At 42.6% G+C, this 22,176-nt stretch overlaps 2 protein-coding genes across 7 annotated transcripts in view; one reads left to right on the forward strand and one right to left on the reverse strand.

Annotated features, from left to right (window-relative positions):
* Positions 1-22,176, reverse strand: part of SH3D19 (SH3 domain containing 19) — a 180,769-nt gene that overhangs the window by 3,856 nt on the left and 154,737 nt on the right. For 3 of the 6 annotated variants that reach the window (XM_059922601.1, XM_059922603.1, XM_059922604.1), the window contains 11 exons: positions 21,010-21,071; positions 19,671-19,935; positions 17,275-17,343; positions 16,965-17,105; positions 11,108-11,180; positions 9,283-9,413; positions 7,394-7,449; positions 4,710-4,912; positions 4,183-4,235; positions 1,590-1,776; positions 1,079-1,176 (listed from right to left, as the gene is read on the reverse strand). In XM_059922601.1, the coding sequence (XP_059778584.1) occupies positions 1,079-1,176; positions 1,590-1,776; positions 4,183-4,235; positions 4,710-4,912; positions 7,394-7,449; positions 9,283-9,413; positions 11,108-11,180; positions 16,965-17,105; positions 17,275-17,343; positions 19,671-19,935; positions 21,010-21,071 (1,338 nt within the window). Of the gene's footprint in view, positions 1-1,078; positions 1,177-1,589; positions 1,777-4,182; positions 4,236-4,709; positions 4,913-5,141; positions 5,457-6,649; positions 6,959-7,393; positions 7,450-9,282; positions 9,414-11,107; positions 11,181-16,964; positions 17,106-17,274; positions 17,344-19,670; positions 19,936-21,009; positions 21,072-22,176 lie in introns of those variants that run through there. The other 3 variants (XM_059922602.1, XM_059922605.1, XM_059922606.1) reach the window with 3 other exon arrangements.
* LOC132366375 (transmembrane and ubiquitin-like domain-containing protein 1) lies at positions 15,223-16,117 on the forward strand. Its single transcript, XM_059923944.1, has one exon. The coding sequence runs from the start codon at positions 15,223-15,225 to the stop codon at positions 15,943-15,945; it is 723 nt and encodes a 240-aa protein (XP_059779927.1). The 3' UTR covers positions 15,946-16,117.

Consider the following 22,176-nt stretch of genomic DNA (forward strand, 5'->3'; position numbering starts at 1 on the left):
TGATATAGGGTTACCAATTATAATTTTGCATAAGAAATCTATATCATTTACCAATAATATTTTATAACAGAAATGACATTTTAATATGAAAAAGAAGAAATTCTCAGAATAAAGTAAAACTCCATCACAAAATAGAAAAGTTAGCAACCTTATATATCTAGGCATAGCCTCCCCTTCTCCATGGCTCCCCTAAAGCCTGCACATCCCCAATATCACGGTTTTCCTCATTTTGTTGTAGACAGGTGAAAACCTTGTTTGGGTACCCACTGTCTTAAGTCTCACCTTGTCCAATCACTCCTGGATACTTTAATTCCTTCTATGGCATCCCTGCCTCTGAGTATCTCCGATGATGGAGAATTTCCCACTGTCTGACACAGGCTCTTCTGACAGCAATGACTTACTAAAGCCACCCTCCTTCCTCTGGCCCAATCCCAAAGTACTACCCTGGGTGCTGTCCTCTGACCACGGTCGAACTGTGGACTGCGGAAACAGGATCATGGAAGTATTCTTTTTACTTTAAAAAAATAAAAGGTACTTCTTTGATGAAGTAAGATTAAGATTAGATTTTAGGCTTCTAAAAAAAAACTTCTGCAAAGTACCTTAACCTTTTGGGATCATTTCCCTAACGTCTAGTCAGTGTCTTTGTGGACAAGACTCCGGTGTCTTATGAGGCACTGCTGCAGAGGCCAGCTGTAGTAGGTGCCACCTGATTTCTCCACTGGTTTCAAAGACATGACAGTAGCAGGCTGCAAGGGCCATGTAGAGGATCATCCTTTACTAGGGCTATCAACGAAACCTCCAACGTTAGTGAGATCACATGTTATAAGGCCAAGGAACAAGGAATTTGGTAGGTGATTGTGGTGCTATAGATATCAATAAGGCTTTCTTTAAATGCCTTGCTGATAATTTACATTTGCCCTGTTCACTTTCTCTAATCTCATCCTTTAGAATGAGGGTCTGAGATCTGTTCATTCTTGACTAATGATCAATACTCCACCCAAATGTTCCACCCTTCAGTGGAAGACATTTCAAAATTTATAGCTGCTTAATGCAATTACAAAAAGATACACATTCTGACCTTGAAGGAAAGCTCATCTTCATTCTCCCCATGGAAATCATACAAGGCTTTGGCCTTCCTTCCCTCCAGTGCTAAAGCAGCCATACTTTTAGCCTCAGCTGTGAAGACACCAAAAATTCAAATATATACAAAGACATTGGACTAAAACACAAGTTGAACATTTTAAGAAACCCCCTTGTCATTCCCAGGACATAATACTTTCAATTAACTTTGAATTCACTTAACTTGCAAAAAGATGAAGGATGCTGTCTTAGCAGGAAAAAAATTATACAAAATATATTAATATTTAGGAGACAAAATTAGCCATTATTAATTGAAGGCATTTTTTAATCTCTTTTCCCCATAACTTCAACAAATTATATGAAGAAAGTTTGCATAACTTTATGAATCAACTTGCAAAAGTAGGCAAACAACTTAAATTGAACATGGCCAGAGGGAAACGGAATATGTATCATTTCAAAGGTCTCGCGCTCCCCTTAGAGGGTAAGAGCCTTCCTTGCAGCTGTCGCACCTGGGCAGGGCCGCACGAAGACTGCGGGGAAGATGCCCTCCCTGTCGCGCAGTCTGCCCTTGTACCAGTCGGGGTCCACACGTTCCATGATCAGGATCCGGTCTCCCCTCTTGAAGGACAAGTCGTCGCTGGTCTCCGCTGTGAAACTGTGAAGAGCTTCGCACCATTCTGCAGAAAGACTGTTCTCCTGTCACAAATCAGAAGTTCGGTAAGAAATGTGAGATTTTATTTGAGATTAATTTCTACAAAGCTTAAAAAGTGGTGGAAAAAAAGCTAAGGGGTCATAAGATTTCAAAGCCTGAAGGCCACTTTAAATCACTCAATACCTTATGTCACTATTGAGTTTCAGAAATAAAAGTTTCCAATAACTTTTTTCTTAAAATAGAATTCTAAATGACAGATGTGATAAAATTTGTGACTTTCTGCTTTCAAGGACTATATAATGCTTAAGCAAAAATTTTTTCTAATTATTATCTATGACATTAGTTACACTAAAATTAGATAAAAGCTTGCAATATTTGTGTATAGTATTTATGACACTACGAAAACAATCTGGCAAAGCATATAATTTTCAGTGAGGTTCTTCTTTATCTAAATTAGGAAGGATCAGAATGGGCAGTCTTTTAATTCCCAGGTCTCTACATGGTTCAGAGGCTATCAGATTCCATGGCACAGGACTTCATTAGTTCACACTTTTAATTTTATGAGGCGTAGTTAGCTCCAAGGCTGGCAGGACAATCACCCAGATATGGTGGGCTAGTGTGACGGAATGCTCCAACAGGAATGGTTTTACTGCAAACACATCAGAAGAAGGTTCTGCCCCGCGAAGAGGCATCACTGCCAAGTCACGATGGGAGCCCTATGTTCAAGAAGCCCAAGCAGAGAGGCAAGGGTAACACTAAGAGCAAAGGCTTGGAGCCCGCCAGTCAGCTCTGCCACCTCCTAGCTGACACTGGGCAGGAAGCTTCTCTATTCTGAGCCTCAGCTTCATCTCAGAGTTGCTTCGGGGATCAAAGGAGGTAATGCGTGTAGAACGCTTAGCACAGCGCCTGGTACATCTTAAGTTCTCATCAACTGATGGCTTGAAGGAAAAACAAAAAATTAAACAAACAAAAAACCCTAACCCTACCGTCTTGTTCCTGTACTTGGGTAACCAACCCTAAAGAATGGTACTTGTCACTCCCAAGAAATACAGGGAACCATGTGAACATTTCCTTTGGGAGAACTGTAGTCCCTTTCTTTCCTGTTTGACTTTATCAGTGGGGGGAAGATGAAAGAATTGAGAGACACACAGCCTAATTACCACTGACATTTTGACAAACAATGACCCCATCAGGCTCACTCCTCTAAAATATGTCACAAAAAACAATGGAAGTCACCCACATTCCTATTCAGTTTAAACACTTCTGAAGCCATGTTATACAGTGTAAAAATTTTAATCCATTTTTTTTCTCTCTCCCATTATAAAAATAATACAAATGTTCCTAAACATTTGGCAGTTTGGAAATATACGAAGAATGGGAAAAACACCCAACCACCTATAATCTCACTACCTAAGGGCAACTGAATGGTAACAAACACATTTCCTCATAGTCTTTTTATGCTATATATTCAATTTCCCTATAATACATGTTTTCCTCCCATGCCATTTACTTTACAAATCTAGTTTTTAATGGCCTCAGAACATTCTCCCGATAATGATCATATTTAGGTTATTTCCAATTTTTTCTTGTTACAGTAACATCACCATAACCATTTTTGTGACTAAAACCTTGTCTCATTTTTCATCCTTTTCTTAGGGTGAGAAATAAAAACAATGATAACAATAATCTGTACTTTCTCTGTTTTAACATTCACATACTTATAATTACTTATTTACTGTTGAGTTGTATTGAATCTTCATTAACTAGATACGTTAAATGGTATTTTATTGTCTCTTTACAAGGCATTTCTTTGATTACTATAAGGTTAAATACTTTTTTAATATCAGCCACTTATAGTATCTCTTTCATGAATATTCTAATAATATCTCTTTCCTTGTTTTTTATCAGGCTTTGCATGTCTTTCTAATTCATTTGTACGAGCTCTATATGCAATAAAGATATTAATCATCTATTTACTTCAAATATTTGCTACATGAATTAAAAAATGACTTACAGGGCTTCCCTGGTAGCGCAGTGGTTAAGAGTCTGCCTGCCAATGCAGGGGACACGGGTTCAAGCCCTGGTCTGGGAAGATCCCACATGCTGCAGAGCAACTAGGCCCGTGGGCCACAACTACTGAGCCTGCACTCTAGAGCCCGCGAGCCACAACTACTAAGCCCGCGTGCCTAGAGCCCATGCTCCACAACAAGAGAAGCCACCACAATGAGAAGCCCACGCACTGCAACGAAGAGTAGCCCCCGCTCTCTGCAACTAGAGAAAGCCCGCACACAGCAACGAAGACCCAACGCAGCCAAAAATAAATAAATAAATAAATTTAAAAAAAAAACAAAAAATGATTTATAACATTTTCTTTTGATAATTATGATTTTAATAGTCCTCCCAGAGATAAAACTTGGCTTTCACTACAGTCATCTATTCAAGCAGCCTACCTGATAATTTGCACCAGAATCTTCTTTTTTGGTTTTCGGTGGTACCTTTGTGCCTGTATTTTAAAAAAATGTCAAAACTTCAGATGTAAAGACCATATAGTATTGGAGAAAAACTGTGGGGGGAGAGTGAAAAGTCTGGGATTCCAGATCAGTCTCTTCATGTACTGGCTACGTAACTTTGCCCGGCAGTACCCTCTCCGGATTTGTTTCCTTTACTGTTAGGTGAAGGAGGATACACATTAGTTACACTCTATAGGCCATTTCTGTTTGAAACTCAGTGATTTTTTTTCCTGCCATTTCTAATATGAAGCCACCACTAATTACCTAAAACACCAAAACCAGCTCTTTGAGAGACTGCCACAACAATGACTATCCCAATAATGATGTTTACCATTTAAAAATCATTTTTCCTTCTACCTTAAAAAATACGGCAATATGGATTATTATGCAACTTAAGAATTAACCTATTATCTGGTTTATTTGAATTAGGATAGGACATAATAAAAAACCATATTCTCTGTACTCACTTAAAACATTTGTACCAGAGGTGGGATGATCCTCAATGAGCTCCACAAAGTTAAGGGGGAAGATCCCAGATCTCTCTCGAAGTTCTCCTCTTGCCCACTCGTCATTCACATACTCTTTAAGAATAATAATTTCTCCCTCTGAGAAACTTAACTCATCCTTCTGGTCTCCAATATACTCAAATCGAGCAACACATCTTGGGCCTCTGAAGAAAGAAAATCACATTTGTGGGTTAAACTAGAGAGTACTAACTTTCAAAATGCCTTAAAACCTTCATTTAGTCTTTCAATAAATATTTATTCTGTGTTTACTTTGGAACAAGGTATACTAGGCATAGTTTAAAATTTTCCATGAAAAAGAATAAGCTATATTTCTAAATGATAGTCCTTACTTTTTTAGATATGAACCTATTCACTCAGAAAGGCTAAAGTCAAGGTCACAAGTACAGGCAGAATCCCAGATAAGCAGCTGGTGGTTGGTTAATGTTGCACGTCTTTTGATCACCTTTTCTTCATGACAGAATCTCCCCAGTCTCCTTGTCTTTGTATCCTTGGGCCACAGTAATCCAGGGCCAAGTCTGAACCCTCTCAGTCATAAATGCACTGAGTTTAGGAGTGTCAACCCTGAGAATCTCAGGGCAAGACATCAAACTTCCATGGCAGAAATGCAATGGGCACCAGCTGGGCAGGGTAGATGCTCAATGTATGCTGAATCAGTGAGCTGTGTATATAGATGAATGGCCTTCAAAACTAGAAGGTTCGAAGAAAACAGAAACTCGGCTTATTATCTTATAACATTTAATCTCATATCTTACACTGTTGTTTTAAAAATGATTTTTGTATCTCCTTTAAAAAGGCTTCATTTCTGAGAATTAGAACGATCCTTAAATGATCTACAATTTTGACTGAAAATAAGATAAAAACAGAGATGAAATTGTGTCCCTAGAAGACATGACTGAATCCCAAACCTTTGATTTGAGGCTTTGGAAAGGAAGTTTCAACAGCTATGACTAAGGAGATGCAATTGTCTGAAGAGAAAATGTGGGTACTCGCTCCAACCAAAGTCTGATTTAAGTCAGGTCAATGGATCAACAGCCATGAAAGTCCACTTTAAATTCAACCTGCTGACACAGAAAAACTGAACCTGAAATAGAATTAAACTATTGTGGCATCAGAAGTTTTCTTATTTGTGATAACCTTTGCATTTATTTTCTGAAGTCCTCAGGGAGCATATCTTCTTATGTCTGACCTATTCAAAGACAGGTTTACAGTCTTCAGCAGGTACTGAATTCTATTAATTTGCTCATTTAACTGGAATATAAAGTTGCATTGTTGCAATGTTTTAAATCACAAAGGAGTTACAGTGATGCAGAAAAGGATAGGTCTTCAAACATAAAGAAGACCCCCCCCCCCAAATTAACCCTTCCTTTACTTTCTTCTAGTTCCTCTCAAAAACAAAACAATACAAAATGCCTAGCAGTTTTTGTAGGGTTTATATTTCTGTTAGGTTTACTTTTTTGTTCATTTAAAAAAAAAATTTATTTATTTTGCTGCACCGGGTCTTAGTCGTGGCACGTGGGATCTTCGTTGCAGCATGTGGAATCTTTAGTTTCGGCATGCGGGGGTCTTTTAGTTGCGGCATGCGGGATCTTTTAGTTGCGGCATGCGGGATCTTTTAGTTGCGGCATGCGGACTCTTAGTTGCGGAACGTGGGATCTAGTTCCCTGACCAGGGATTGAACCCGAGCCCCCTGCACTGGAGGCACGGAGTCTTAGCTACTGGATCACGAGGGAAGTCCCTCTATCAGGTTTAAATATTTTCTGTTGTTGCAGGAAGTGGGGGGACCCCTTCCAGGGCTTGAGAGTGGGCTCTCGTCTAACATTCGGAAATGAATTGTCCGAGGAGACACACGTACTGACAAAGCAAAAGACTTTATTGGGAAGGGGTGCCTGGGTGGAGAGCAGCGGGGTAAGAGACCCCAGGAGAACTGCTCTGCCACATGGCTCGCAGTCTCAGGTTTTATGGTAATGGGGTTAGTTTCCGGGTTGTCTCTGCCCAGTCATCTTGGTTGGCCCATATTTAGTCTGACTCAGGGTCCTTCCTGGTGGTGCGCGCATCTCTCAGCCAAGATGGATTCCAGTGCGAAGGATTCTGGGACTTTGGTAGGACAATATTATGGGCTGGCGTCTCCTCCCTCTTTTCGGCCCCTCCTGAATTCTCCTGGTTAGCAGCAAGTTCCTTATCGGGACCTCCTGTTGTGAGACAACTCGTGCAAGTGGTTATCATCGTGCCTAGCCAAGGTGGGCGATTTCGGTCAACGGTTCCCTAACACTGTGACAAAAATATTTGAACCTTCTAGAAATCTGTTGGTAGATAAACAGCAGAAGGCCAGCACAAAATGCCCTGGATGATGAAACCTCTCTGCTCGGGTGAGGCCAGGCTGTGGGATGCACTGGGATAGACTGTTTGTGCCTGTCTACGTGGCCTGTTTTGATATGGAGAGTTGCTTCTATCAGCATGTTGCAATTTCACCAGAATTTTTAAACAAGTAGTGTTCCTCATAATTAAAAAGACACATTGAGAATCTGAATAATCATACATCTGAAGTGTTTAAGCTTATTAATTCTGTATGACATAAATGCTCACATCCTTTGTATTTTGTTCAAAACAACACAAGTAAAACTTACTTAACACAATGAGATGCGACGGATTCCCTTTTCCCATTTCCTCCTGGAACATCAGTCTAGTAAAGACAAAAATCAAGACAACAGCTGTATTCTTTCAGATTTTAATAAGATAAATTTAAGCTAAGTAATTAGCAAATTCATGACTGAAGTTAACCAGTTTAGCTAGGTGTTAAACCGACGAAATGTACCACAGGTGCTACAAAGGTATGAAATCCAGAATTTGGGTTTTTAAAAAAATGCGTAACTTGTGATGTAGCCTTCCTTGAATAACCAATCCTCTTATTTGCTGGAATAAGCACATTAATGTCGTTCTACCCCTGACTGAGTATTCTCTACCCCTTATCCCCTAAGTTGAAAACTTCAGGTGAGGAGGGCTTAGGATAGAAACGAGGCATCAGGCACTACGTAGACACCTATTCAAACTGTTGGTAGAATTCTGCAATACTTTCATGACCCTAAAATAAAATCTTTTAGTCAAACTTGTGGATTCTCTCCATTTTCATAACTCTGGAACACTTTTTCCCCTTCAACGTGAGTAGGGAAGGAAGAGAGGACTCAGTACTCAGTGAGCATCTACTAAGAGGCGAGCACTTTATATAATACCGCATCTACAAGTCTCCAGAGAGCTGGGTTGTGATGAAATATTTGACCATAATGCACTATAGGTCTGAAAACTACTTAAGGCTTTGAGGTTTACATTAAATAAATCAGTGCCCTTCTTAATGAATTTCAAAAGTTCGAAGTCTTAAAACAATTTTTTAAACTTGTAGGCTTAGAAATAACACTTACACCAATAATCTGGCAAATTCAGTGTGATTGATTTCAGTGTGGTAATTGTGCTTTTTAAAGTACTGCTACATTGGGCAGAAGAAAAATGAGGAAGAGTGTTAAAACTAACATTACTCTTTAATATTAATTTAGAGAATGTGGTTGGATTTCTCCAAAGAATCAAGGTATTTATATACCAGACAATTTTTAAGACCCACATTTCGTAATTCAAGAGACTCAACCTCATTCATACTTGAAAAATACAGGCCTTCTGTTATATTTGTTTGCTAAGTTTCTGATGTAATGGAAAATCATTTTCTTCCCCCCACCCCGCCAAGCAGTTAATGCTCAACTATTTAAGCCAGGTTTATTGATATGTTCCAGTATCAATAAGTTATATTAGAGACTGAGTCATTCTCTTCCTACTGATATAAATGTTCGAGTGGCAGTCTGATTTCATCCCCATGTTTCTCAGCCACCCGGGCTTAGCACTCAGGGCTCTACTTACACAAGTTAGGCTTTGAGGGTGTATAAAATTCGGACACTTTAATATAATGTTTCCCAGTCAGATTTGGAATTATTATGTGAAAAATCATTAATGGACCATTACCTCCAATGAAAGTACTTTGGTATTCCCAAATCTATTTTTTTAAAGGTTGAAATAAATGGGAATGGAAAGGATGAAAGAAACCAATAACGAAATGTACTCCAAAGAAAAGGAGAAGTGGTACCATAACCTCAGAGAACAAACATTCCTTCAGGACAATCCAGTATCATTTAATTCTTGTTTGCTGAATGTTGGCAAAGAATTAACATATACCCTCAAGTGCTTATCAACCCTCCAAGAATAGCTGATTCACCAGGGGACCTGTAGTTTTTCACCTTAGGATTTCAGATAGCATTTAAGCATTAAGTTCTAGTACTCCATAATATATTAATAATTAACTAGTATCTAATTGAACAAACCTTTATTTCTGAATTTTTCAAACACCAAATGAATTAACGGAAGAGAGAGAACCAGAACCCAAGAATCTAGGCTTCTGGTTATTTTTTTTCTAAACTGTAAATTACACAGAATTCACTGAATATATGACCAACTTAAACAAGCACAATCTACTTACAATCACTTTGACGTAGGTGGCAGGAAATACACCAGTCTGGTTTCTACATTTCCCCCTGTACCAATCTGTATCTATTTTTTCCAGAAGATAAACAATTTCTCCTGAAGTGAGGTTCAAATCATCAACTTGCTCTGTAACATAAAATAATTATGTATGATGAATTACCCTGCTTGCAGATCTGATTAAAGTAGCATTTAGTTCTTTCCACCGAGGCAGTATGTTCTACTGATTCTGAGAACAGGTTATACTAATCAAATTGACTTTAAAAATATATTATTTTTTCCTGGATATCGTTGTTATGAGCTTCCTCTTTTAAGATCAAATTAGATATATTTACCAGGCACTGACTGATAGGAAATGGTTAAAACACACACACACACACACACACACACACACACACACACAAAACACTGTGCTGGCCAAGGATTCTTCCTATGTCAATATAAACCCTCTGCTGAATACATATTTTAACAATGAAAAGAGTTTTACAGACATGGTATAATATTCATATTATTCTCAACCATGCTTAAAAATCATTTCAATCTCAAAATATTAACTAAGGGAGTCCTACGGCTCTTCTGCAAATAAATTTACTCACAGTGAAATAAAAATCAGTCTACCAAGTGGATAAAGAAAAGGTTATAAATAAATCAGGAATTTATTTTATTTGTAGCCTTGGATATAAAAGATACTTAAAAATTGATTACAAAAATTTATATTATTTATTTATTTATATTTATTTATTTGTTTTTGGCTGTGCTGGGTCTTCGTTGCTGCACGCGGGCTTTCTCTAGTTGTGGCCGGAGGGGCTACTCTTTGTTGCAGTGCATAGACTCTAGGCGCACGGGCTTCAGTAGTTGCAGCATGCGGGCTCAGTAGTTGTGGCACATGGGCCCTAGAGCGCCCATGGACTTCAGTAGTTGTGGTGCATGGGCTCAGCAGTTGTGGCTCGTGGGCTGTAGAGCGCAGGCTCAGTAGTTGTGGCACATGGGCTTAGTTGCTCCGCGGCATGTGGGATCTTCCCAGACCAGGGATCGAACCTGTGTCCCCTGCATTGGCATGCGGATTCTTTTTTTTTTTAATAATCTTTTTTCAATTTTTTAAAAAAAATTAATTAATTAATTTATTTATGGCTGTGTTGGGTCTTCGTTTCCGTGTGAGGGCTTTCTCTAGTTGTGGCAAGCGGGGGCCACTCTTCATCGCGGAGCGCGGGCCTCACTATCGCGGCCTCTCTTGTTGCGGGGCACAGGCTCCAGACGCGCAGGCTCAGTAGTTGTGGCTCACGGGCCTAGTTGCTACGCGGCATGTGGGATCTTCCCAGACCAGGGCTCGAACCCGTGTCCCCTGCATTGGCAGGCAGATTCTTAAAGACTGCGCCACCAGGGAAGTCCCTATTTTTAATTTTTATACTCATTTCGTAAGTAATAGCTGAGCTATGTGTATTGGTTTTACAACCCTTAGGAGAAAAGAACTACACTTATTAAATTCAAATTAATTTCACTATAACTGGTATTTGGTACCCCATTTTGAAAGAGTTAAAAATTTGCAACTGGTAGGCAATTTGTTATTTGTTCATTTGTAAGGGAAACACTCCTCCTCTCTCTCTCACAGGGAGTTTCAAAGGCAAAGCTATTACAGCTAAGCTTTCTGGAATGCCTGGGTACAGCTGATTCTTCCTGAAGGTGGGGTGATGGATGAGATGATCTCTCCAGTCCAGGGCTCTGCTGGTGCAGAAAATGAGAAGGATGTCCTTGAGAGGTTAACCTGGGGAGGATGCCTGATCCCAGATCCTAAGGTTCTACCACTTTATTACTTATGTCCTTACCTGCCGGAAAATCATGAAGAACGACAGCATGAGGGGCACCACTGTCAACAGGCTTCTGAGCGTGGCTTGGATCCTGAGGGGGAAAACAGGGCGGTGAATGGAGTGTGCAGGATGGACGCTGGATTTATTATTCACTCCGAGACCATTTTATTTCTCCTCATTAGGGTCCTCTTGACACAATTACATTATGAGTACAAGACGCAAACCACACAGTTGAGCCAGACAAGGGAATCATTTCCAAGTTGAAAAGGCATGTGTCCTTGCCAGAGGAAAACAGAAATAACTCTCAATTATAATATCCCTCAGCATTTTTCAAAGCAAGAGAGTAAAACAAAAGGAAATTACTTAACTTTTTTTTTTTTTTTTTTTTTTTTTAAAGCAGTACCTATTCTATCCTGAAGTAGTGGTTTTTGACTTCTTTACCTTTCAAGGGTCACTTTTCCCATAAACTGTGATCAGGACTAAACCTTGAGAACAGAGCCTTAAAAGCAGTCTCTTCATTAAGATGGGAAAAGAAGGAAGTTCTGCAATTTATGCTCTTGTCTTTTGTAATGAAAAGAGCTAATGACTTCCACAAAAGTATAATTCACAAAAAGTAAAATCCATTTCGTTTATTACCACTTAACTGAATGCTTTCTCTAATTTGAAAGCCAATGCTACCTCCCATGCCTGGCCTGGATTTCCTATTTAATCTGAATGGTTTATTCACCAGTAATTCTAAGTAAATTAGCAAAGAGAATTCAATATTCTCTACCTATCTAACCAACTGCTTAGACTGGCCAGAGGAGAAGCTGAATTTGAAGAGTGACCATTTCTTATTGACAGGCAGCTGTTATTCTTAGTTTCTTTATATGAAGAGACAGGCTTATCCACATCATCATCATCACCAAATCTGACTGAAGGATATTATTTGAAATTATAACTTAAAATTCTTCAATACTGGCAAACCTGTGGAATAAATGAAGGCAAATTTTTGTGCCCTTTCTCGTCTCTTCCCTGCTTCAATGGCTCCTGTCCCCTCAGGGCTCGCCCCTCCCCTGGCCATGACGCTCAGCAGGGATCGAGGTCCACTGCTTCCACTTCTGCCCTGCAGCACCTTTGCTCGACTCTTTTCTGAATCAGTCAAAACGCACCTGCATAGGCACGCTGCCTTCTCTCACGTCAGCTGAATGGTCATAGAGGAATAGCTAATGGCAGCTCAGTGTATTAGTTTACCAAAGCAACACTGACATTTTCGTAGAGGATGCTCAGTGCTTTTCCCTCAATACATGGGCATGATGGGAACTTCAGGGATGGTGGAAAGGAACTGTGAGATATTTTAAGCCTAGAGGGTTTTAAAAATTATTATTCACACAATTTATTACATGTGTGTATGTGTGGTTTTCATTTTTTTTCCGATTTGCATCTGTGGAAAAAGGAATGACTGCTCACTAAGTGGTGTTAGGCTAGATGGCTTTCCATCTGCTGGAAAAAGTAAAGTCAGAGGCCTACCCCACACCAAACACAAACATGAACCTCCAGATGGACCAAGATCTAAACACAAGCCTGAGACGGTAGAAGAGGTGGGGTGGTAACCTGGGCCTCCCCGTTTCCCTTCTCTACCTTCCGTGCATGGCCACCCCTGAAACGCTGCTCATCACCTTGGCCTGGCAGGTGAAGGGCGAGAGGCACAGGTGAACAGGGTTGGCCACAGGAGTCTGTACAACTCAGACCATACCATTAGGGTGGGTATCTGGGAGGAAAATCCAACATATTTCAAAGCTCTTTCTAGTATGACAGTATGACTATAATGGTTAATACTAATGAGTAATAAGAACAGCTAATATCAGGACTTCCCTGGCGGTCCAGTGGTTAGGGTTCCGCACTTCCACTGCAGTGGGCACGGGTTCTATCCCTGGTCGGGGAACTAAGATCTCATATGCCGTGCAGTGCCGCCAAAAAAAAAAAAAAAAAAGCTGATATTCACTGTTCACCCACTATGCACTACTCACTGTGTTAAACACCTTATATGCATTAATTAGCTCATCTAATTTTTTAAGCACCTTTGAGATATAATTCATATACCACAAAATTCACCCATTTAAAGTGTACCTAGGCTTAGTATATTCACAGAATTGTGCGACCATCACCACAATCTAACTTTAGAACATTTTTATCACTCCCTCAAGAAGCCTCCCACCCATTAGCAGTCTCTCCCCACTCACTCTCCCGCCAGTCCTGGGCAACCACTAATCTACCCTCTGGATTTACCTATTCTGGACTTAATATAAATGGAATCATAACGATAAATCAATTGTATAATCAACTCTGTGAGGAATGATCATACCTACTTCACATATTTAAAAAATGAAGTTCAGGGAGGTCAGATCACCGCCTCAGGTGGTGGGAGGGGAACTGAAACCCGTGTCTGTGCTGAGAACCAAGTGAGGTGACAGTCCCCCGCCTCCCAGCTCTGACAGCCCAACCTCAACCGATAATGTGCAGTGCCTTCTGCTGACTAAGGTAGGGGAAAGCATAACACATTTTTAGAAATATTTACCTTAAAACTAGGCTTTCAAATAGGTTTTATTTTCTAAAAAAAATGTCATGTTAGCCGTGACCCAGAGCCTAAGAGAGGCTCCACTTTAGTGTTACCAGCTGTTGGCCCTCGGCGGCCACCTCTCTGCCAGTCTATGGCACAAGCATGAGTAAGATAATGTTTCAAGCGGACAAAACTGTGGGCTTCTATAAAAGAACAACTTGTAATTTTTTCAGCTTCTATTTTCATCAAGGAGAGCTTTTTGACAGTACAGCTCCCATGGTTACCCATCAGTGTGCTCTGAGAGAGGAAGAAGAGCGGTGACAGATGTTAACGCTGCATCAAAACAGAGCGAAAATGAGTTAACAGAAGAACCTTCCCCGTGTGGACCAAAGTCAGAAATCTCAGTATCCCAGCTGCCACTAGCGTAAGACATAGCTTCCCTGCTCTCTGAAATTCAAATTTTTAGTTTCTTAGCAAACATCAAATGATAAGCTGCCTTCTAAGAAGAAAGAATTGGACGAGATTATGAAAACTAGGCTGAATGACAAACCAAGTACTTTACTTGGTTTAAATGACAGATGAGTCTCATTTTTCATGTTTGCTACATTACTTAATAGATAGTGAAAATTTAACTGGATACCTTAAGAAGCTCTTTTAAAAACATAACTCTATAAACTGTCCAATGGCATTTTTCTTGCTGAACAAACGACCTTCAATAATCATTATATTGGCGCTCCCGCCGCTCGGGGATGGGTGTGTGGGGCGGGAAGATGGGAGCGGTGATGGAGGATGGGGACGGGGAGGGCGAAGTCTCGGATTCCCGGGCGAGATCTGGGGTCCTGCAGCAGGCTGGGTGTGGAGAGGCTTCCAGGGGAGGCGCGGGGTCGGGCCGCCTCGGGCTGGGGTGTGAGGGGACCAGGAGGGGCCGAGTTGGGCGGGGGGTGGCAATCCTCGGAGGTTCCAGTTTGCCAAAGGGCGCAGCTTGACGTTTGGCGTGTGGAAGCCTTGGGAAGCGGCCCCGCGCCGCGGGTCGGGGTTTCGGTAAATGGTAACGGGGCGGTGTGGGTGTGTGTGTGTGCGCGTGCGCGGGTGTGTGCAGAGACCTTCTTCTTCCCCCTTGGAGAAACTTCAGCGACGGAAGAGTAGATAAGCTTTGGGTGAACGAGACGAAGGAGTAGATGAACTTTGGGATGCCCTGGACGGGAAGAACAGGTAAGCTTTGGGGTGCAGTTTGGTGGGGGTTGAATTTAGGGGAGAGTCTCTTAGAAGGTCAAGGCCCTGACCTCGGAATAGGGTTTGGGCGAACTGGGGAGCTGGTTAAAGACCTAGATCTTAGGTTACAAAAAATTAGGACTTGGGATTTGGTGATGGGAAGGGGTACGTGGGGCAGGTCTGGGACAACTGGGCGTCAGAGCAGTCCGTGTTCCGGGGGGGGCTCGGGTATGCGGGCAGAGGTATGAGGACTGTGGGAGAGTTGGGGTGGGGTGGCGTCAGGAGCCCCCTGAAGTTCGGAGGGCTCCTGGCGGGTGAGCCAGCCCCTCACGGGTTCTTTGTGCCTCCCCAGCTCGGTAGTGCAGTGGGCGAGGCAGGTGCCATGGCCCTGACAGAAGGGGTGGGTGATGAGGTGACCATCCTTTTCGCGGTGCGTGCCTGCCTTCCGGTGCTGGCTCTCGCCTGGGCCTCAACACACACTGCCGAGGGCACTGATCCACTGCCCCAGCCGTCAGGGACCCCAACACCGACACAGCCCAGAGAAGCCATGGCGGTCACCGACGGCATCAGAGGGGAGGCCCCAGGAGCCGAGACCCCCAGCCTGAGACACAGAGGTCAGGCTGCACAGCCAGAGCCTGGAGTGGGGCTCCCAGCAACGCCGCCGCCTCCAGACCCCCCCCAGGAGCCCCCAGTACTACGGCTGAAATTCCTCTATGATTCAGAGCAGGTGGCCAGGGCCTGGCCCCATGACACCATCGGCTCCCTGAGAAGGACCCAATTTCCTGGCCGGGAACAGCACGTGCGACTCATCTACCAAGGGCAGCTGTTAGGAGACGACACCCAGAGCCTGGGCAGCCTTCCCCTCCCTCCTAACTGCGTTCTGCATTGCCACGTGCCCACTCGGGAGGGTCCCCCACACCCACCCTGCCCACCGGGGTCAGAGCCAGGCCCCTCCGGGCTGGCAGTAGGCAGCCTGCTGCTGCCGCTGCTGCTCTGGGACTGCCAGATCCAGTACCGGCCCTTCTTTCCCCTGACCGCCACTCTGGGGCTGGCCGGCTTCACCCTGCGCCCCAGTCTCCTGGCCTTTGCCATGTTCCGCCCGTAGTGCCTCCACGGGCTCTTGGCAGTGTTGCGGGCCCCTCCGGACCTTGCTCCCCATGACACGGTGGGAGCTGCTGTCTGCCTAGGCCTGCCTCTCCGACCTGCCTCTTCCCACTACCCTGGAGCCCAGCCCTGTGCCGCAGAGCACTCCAGGGGCCAGTGGAGGCCCCTCCCTGTGACCTTCATGGCTCTGGGCCATCCCCCGGGGCAGCTGGCCCTCAGCACCCACTAACAGTCAGCTCCTCTGGGTCAGACAGCTGCTGTTGCTGCCCTGGCTCTGGGCAGAGCCGGGCCACGCCCCTGGGCCCTTCTTAGTGTTCTGCCTGACAATCCAGCCACCTCTAGTCCCTGACAGCTCCTTGGGCTGATTTAGGGACTCAAGGACTGTGAGGGGCTGGAGAAGGGGAGCTGGGAAGGGTGGAGGGGGTTCTCTGGAACATGTGCAGATTAAATAACTGTGAAGTTTAAAAAAGAAAAAAATCATTGTATTCTCCCAGGCTCGACAAATTTGTTAGGCCTGAATTGTGACTTCAGGTTGTTGGAACATCTCATTTCATTTTTTTTATGGGTTATAAGCAGAGAAATGAGGTTTATATTAAGCTTAAATCTTAAAGGGAAGTATTTTTTAATGTCAGGCTTAGCATTTATAGGGCCGCCTTTAAAATAGTTATCCATTCTGTTAGAAAACTAATCTCTGGTACTTTGGTAAACATGTTTACATTATTTCAAAAATAAACAGCTCTCGCGGTTGAAAAATTAATGACTGAGTGTCCTGGTTGCTGTAAGTCAGCACGATGCGAGGAAGGCAAAACACATGGTAGTCACTGTATCAAAGTGATTAGTATGGCAGTGGCAAGTCTCTTAGAAGTAATTTATTCTTAAAATGGAATAAAACGCTACTGTAATTTTTACTCCGGTTAAAATAAACGTGCTAATAAAAACCTGAGAATGAGCTATAATTAATAGTTCTATGAAATGTGCTGCCATGTGTGATATGAAGGCGGTACAATATTAATTCCTCACGTTCGGCCTGCTTCTGAGATGTTCATCAAGTGGGGTGATGATCTTCATGTGAGACAGGTGAACTCTGCCAGCGTCGGCTCCCTTACGGCACTCCAAGTAATTACCTTCCGCCTGCTTCAGTATCACAAGGACGTCCCCACGCTGGAAGGTACGATATCACTCTCTGAAGCAATTATTATTTAATAAAACATTATTACTTTTTCCACATTTTAATCTTTGGAGCCTAAAGCATTTAATAACGTGTAAAACAGTAACAGAGGCCGGAGATTTTTTTTTTACATTAGTCAGTAAAGAAAGAGCTCTACTTTACCTTACAAGAAAGTTCTCCAGGGTTTTGCGGGACAATGTCTTCATTGGCAATTCCGTGAGGCACAGACAGCTTAAACATAAACCAATAAAAGGATTATTCACAATCAAATAACCTCGTCCTAAGTGGCTGATCATGTGGGGATTTGGCACGTGCGCCTGCAGTATAACCTCCAGCAGTTAAGCTCTTCACTCGGCTTCCTCAAGCTCGGGATCTAGTTGGTGGGGCTGCCACTTCTCAGGATGCTCAGAGACCTCGGGGGCCTGGAGCTGAGCCCACAGGACCTCGGCAGCCGAAGGTGGCCTAACGTTCCCTTAACAACCACATCCAGGAAGGTCTGCTCTACAGGACAAGGTCCACCAAGTCCCCAGGGCGTCGGAAGGGTAAATACTCAGCACCTGACCTCACGGCCTTTAGTTCAGGGGCGGCTGATAGGGGACTGGTGCCTCCCCTGCGGGGTTGGACTGGCCGCTTCCATCCGCCTTCAATCTCATCTGCTCCTGCAGTCGCTCTGGTACAAGCATCTACTTAAACCCATCTCCCTGCCTGACCTCAGTCATTCCTGGTCCACTCAGCCCTGTCTGATCTTAGAATGGCTTTTACTCTGGCCAGAGAACTCTGTTTCCCGCCTTGGTAAATTCTGGCTGATGAGCGCAGGTCAGAGGGCCTGTGCAATATAAAAGGCGTACCCAGGACGTGGGATCACACAAGCTCGCTTCCAACAAGGAAAGGGAGGCTGCACTCAGGAGCAAAGATGTAGAGTACGAGGGTGTGGCCCTGGGAGGCTGGGGCGGGTGGTGCTGCCCCCCAGCATCTCTGCCAGAGCGCCAGGGCGCCCAAGGCACCCAGGTTACCCTGGTTAGCAACTTAATGGTGGGGCGGCCACAGGAACAATGAGGGATTTAAGGAATTATTTCGTAAAGAGACACACTAATACACCATCATTTTGAATTTACTGATTTCTTTGAGTTGTTCAAATGCTTTGTTGACATTATACCGCTATGCTAAGATCTATAAGCAAAACCTCATTCCCTCAACTGAGGCTCTTGACACGGAACAGCCAATGCAAGCAGAGACTTTACAGTTAGTAACACTATTTTCTGTTTTTTGTTTTTTGGCTGCACAGCATGGCTTGCGGGATCTTAGTTCCCCGACCAGGGATCGAACCAGTGCCCCCTGCAGTGAGGCAGAGTCCTAACCACTGGACGGCTGGGGAAGCCCCACTAACACTGTTTTCCTAGTATGGCCTAATGGGAAAGAGCATGGGCTCAGAGCCAGTCAGTCTGTGTTCGAATCTTGGCTCTACCATTACTGGATGTGTGACCCTGGACAGGCTGCTTAATCTCTCTGAGTCTTATTTTCTTCATCTGTATAATAGAGATAATAATAGTATCTACTTTACAGGGTTGGTGTGAGGAATAAATGAGTTATTTATATATAAAGTGCTTCAAAGAATGTCTGGCTTATAAGTATTCAACACATCAGCTACTGCTTTTATTTATTAATTAGTTTTAAGTATCCTATCCCAAAGTACACCCCTGGGTTTTAGCAATTAAAATTGTATCAGTTTAAATGAATATGAATATATATGAATATCCTACCTCCTTCTTATCTGTCTACACCCTTCCCTTAGGAAGAGGAAAAACATCCTGAATTGCTTAAAGTGAAAACAATTTCCAGCTCAATGATGGAAATGTAGAACAATAATGAAACGAATAATTGCTGTTCTTGTTAAGACCTACTGTTGTACAATTGTTTTAAAAAGTGCCAACACTCCTGCTCTCCTTATCATTTTAATTTGTTCTAGATTTCATCAGGTTAACCTGACCAAAATAGAGAGAGCACATCAACTCCGAAGACAAAGGCTTAAGGTCATATGATGAGAAAAACATTCAAAGAGAACAAAATTAATATCTCAACTATCTCAATTATTGATGAAAACTTCTAACTGGTAACTATTAAATGGACCATGATAATCAGGTTTACAAAAGTGGAAAATGAGGGAAGAACTAATAAGAACTTTCTTTCTACTTCAAATTTTACTCTGTGGGCAAGGTAGCTATAAGATATAAACTATATCAAGATATGAATATAATATCTGGCAGAGATACTCCCATCAGTGTAACCTACTGGGTCAGGTTTTTCAGAGTTTCTGTTTGGTCAAGCCAGACAGCAGGTTGCAATCCTTGTCTGCCCTGCTTCCTTTTCCTATATTTCTCCTAATAATGAAACCCTGCTTTAAAAGACCTAGGTTTTAACATGGCCTACTTGTCTAAAGCGCTCAGTGTCAAGGGGCAATTCCACAGTTGTCTCATCATCTTTTTCTAAGGAATAAGGATCTTACGTATACTTTAGGACAAACCTCTTGACCACAAACATTTTAAAAAGGTAAAATTTACCATGTATTTCCTGTAGAGAGGGTGTCCTGGTTTGGGGCGAGGGGGCAGCACCGGATCTTGATTTTTAAGGACTTGACTCTTGGCTTTTGAGAGTCCAGATGCCAGGTTACTTGGTTTTTTCTGAAGATCCATGTCGGAAGAAGACCGATTAAAAGGCAGTTTTTTATTTGCTGTTCTGGTTGCAGGAAGTTTTGGGGGAGGTGGCCTCTCAGGGGCCCCCCTGGGAGGAGGCTGTCGAGCTGGTATGACTTTTCCATTTACAGGTCTGAAAGTCAATGTGGTAGCTGGGAGTCAGTGTTTGATCGGTAGTAGGTTCTGTTTTGTCCTTTCGTACACACACACACACACACACACACACACACACAGCTTTCTGCTAGTGTAAATACCATTTACTGAAACATGCAGGCTATGCTATTTTTTAGCAAATGACTGCTGCATTAAACATTATATTATTTGAAGAAATGCCATGATGTTCCAGCTTCCCCTTATCTTGCACTACAGATTCATTAGTTCAAGACAAACAAGCATTTACTATCGTGAGCTCTCTAAGGCCCCATTTGCTCTTAAACACACCATGACTGTTTCAGAAAACTAAGCACTTTCTACCAAAGTCTGAGATGAAAAGCTTATAATAAGATATCAGGTATATGTGATGGAGTCTTGTACATGATTAGAAAAGGTACGTCAAACTCCCCTAATATTCATGTTATAGGAATCATTATTAAAACACTAATTTAGATTAAAGAAAGCTAGTTCTGAAAATGGGACAGGACAATTATTACTTTGAAAGCCTTTCCTTAATCCCTATGATAAAAATAATTTCCAACACAGTAATGTCTTCTGATAACGTCACAGTTTTTTGTCTAAATAGCCCTGGAACTCAGGAGGGCTGGTCACCTCTGAGCTCAGGAGGCCTGTCTCCCTTTGGAAATGCCAAAAACCAGGCTGGTTTCTGGTAACAGGGAGAGAGCGAGCGAGTGTGTGTGTGTATGTATGTATGTATGTGTGTGTATATGCGCGTGTGTATTCCAGAAGTGGAGTTGTATTTTAGGTTCAGAAAGGAGTCTTGTTCATTTGTTTGAGGAAAGGTAATAGATATCCATGTGTGTGCTCTGTGAGTTTTTGGATTGCGTTAAAAAAAGGAGCAGAGACTCCTACACCTGCTGTCAGAAGCAGACTGTGGGCTAGTGGCCTGGGTGAATTTGTGAGTTAAATGTATCTCTAGAAGAAGATGGAAGGCCAGCAACACTCAGTTTTCGTGATAGAAAAGAGAGTCCAGTCTCGGAGTCATTAGTTTTTCTCTAACTGACTTTTTAGAAGTTTTCCCGTGCTTACTTACCTCGGTGGCAACCTTGGGGGTCCTCGCACAGAACCTCCTGACTGACCAGCATGGTCAGATTCCTGCAAGTATCAGAGAATGATTTTTAGTTAAGATGAATCTGAAACAAGAGCTTTTCAAGAGGAATTATGGACAACTTTTTGGCTGGATCTATAAAGTGGAAATGTAGCTGAGTTACAGAAAGGAGATTAAAAGAGTTTTTTAGTCTTAAGCAATATTAACTCATTTCTCATTCCTACCTACATTGTCCATGTCACAATGCACGTGAAAACAGAGAGGAAGAGGCCGGGCAGGGAGGGGGGTGTCCTGCTACTGTGGACAGCGGCCCAACCAACTGCACTGCATGGTTACACACCCAGCATATTCTGAGGAATTAAGGATGCTGTTTAAATCATGTTGGGTCACACAGCAGCAATTTAAGCAGACACCACAGGGAATTTTTTAAAAATATGGCGTTTATTTATCCCATGACAACATTTAAGATATGCAGTGCTCCTAAGTTTAAACACATAGTAAGTGAAGTGGTGACCAGTTCGTTTTGCTTAGAACAGGCAGATCTCTCATACTGGATGGTTTCCACATTGTGTGGTGGGTTTTGAACTGGACGGAGGTGGAACACAACAGAAGCTTAAGGGGCGGCCTGAAAGGAAGGCATGTGAGGAAGAACAGAAAAGGCCCGAGAAAGCAGAGAGCTCAGCTTGTGCCACTAGAGCAAAGGGGTTGGATGTGCTGAGAAGAATTTTGTAGGAAAAAGCAAAGGGTGGGTAGTGTGAAAAACAAAAGATAGGGAGAGTTGGAATGTTTTGGCCTGAAAGTAGATGAGAGAAATTGGAAGTATGGGGGTCAACAGGAAGATTTCTTCAGAAGGGGTTCAAACTGTGCTAATTAAATAGGTTTTCCGAACATGTTACGGTCCAGGGATTGGGAAATGAGTATAATACATGGAAAACATTTTCAGATATTCTGTTGAATGAGAAGTCAAAGGATCTTAAAGCCAAGACTTCTGTTTTTTAGGGAAAAGTCCTCACTAAATCCTTCTAATTCTGAGTCTCTTTTTTAACCTTTCCTACTTTCTAAGCCCTCACCACTGACCTCCAGGAAATAATATTTCTCCAAGACCACCTGAGAGGGAAAAATGCCAGCTCTTTAAAATTATACTGCCTTTTT

Source organism: Balaenoptera ricei, chromosome 5 (assembly GCF_028023285.1).
Source record: "Balaenoptera ricei isolate mBalRic1 chromosome 5, mBalRic1.hap2, whole genome shotgun sequence".
Lineage (NCBI taxonomy): Eukaryota > Metazoa > Chordata > Mammalia > Artiodactyla > Balaenopteridae > Balaenoptera > Balaenoptera ricei.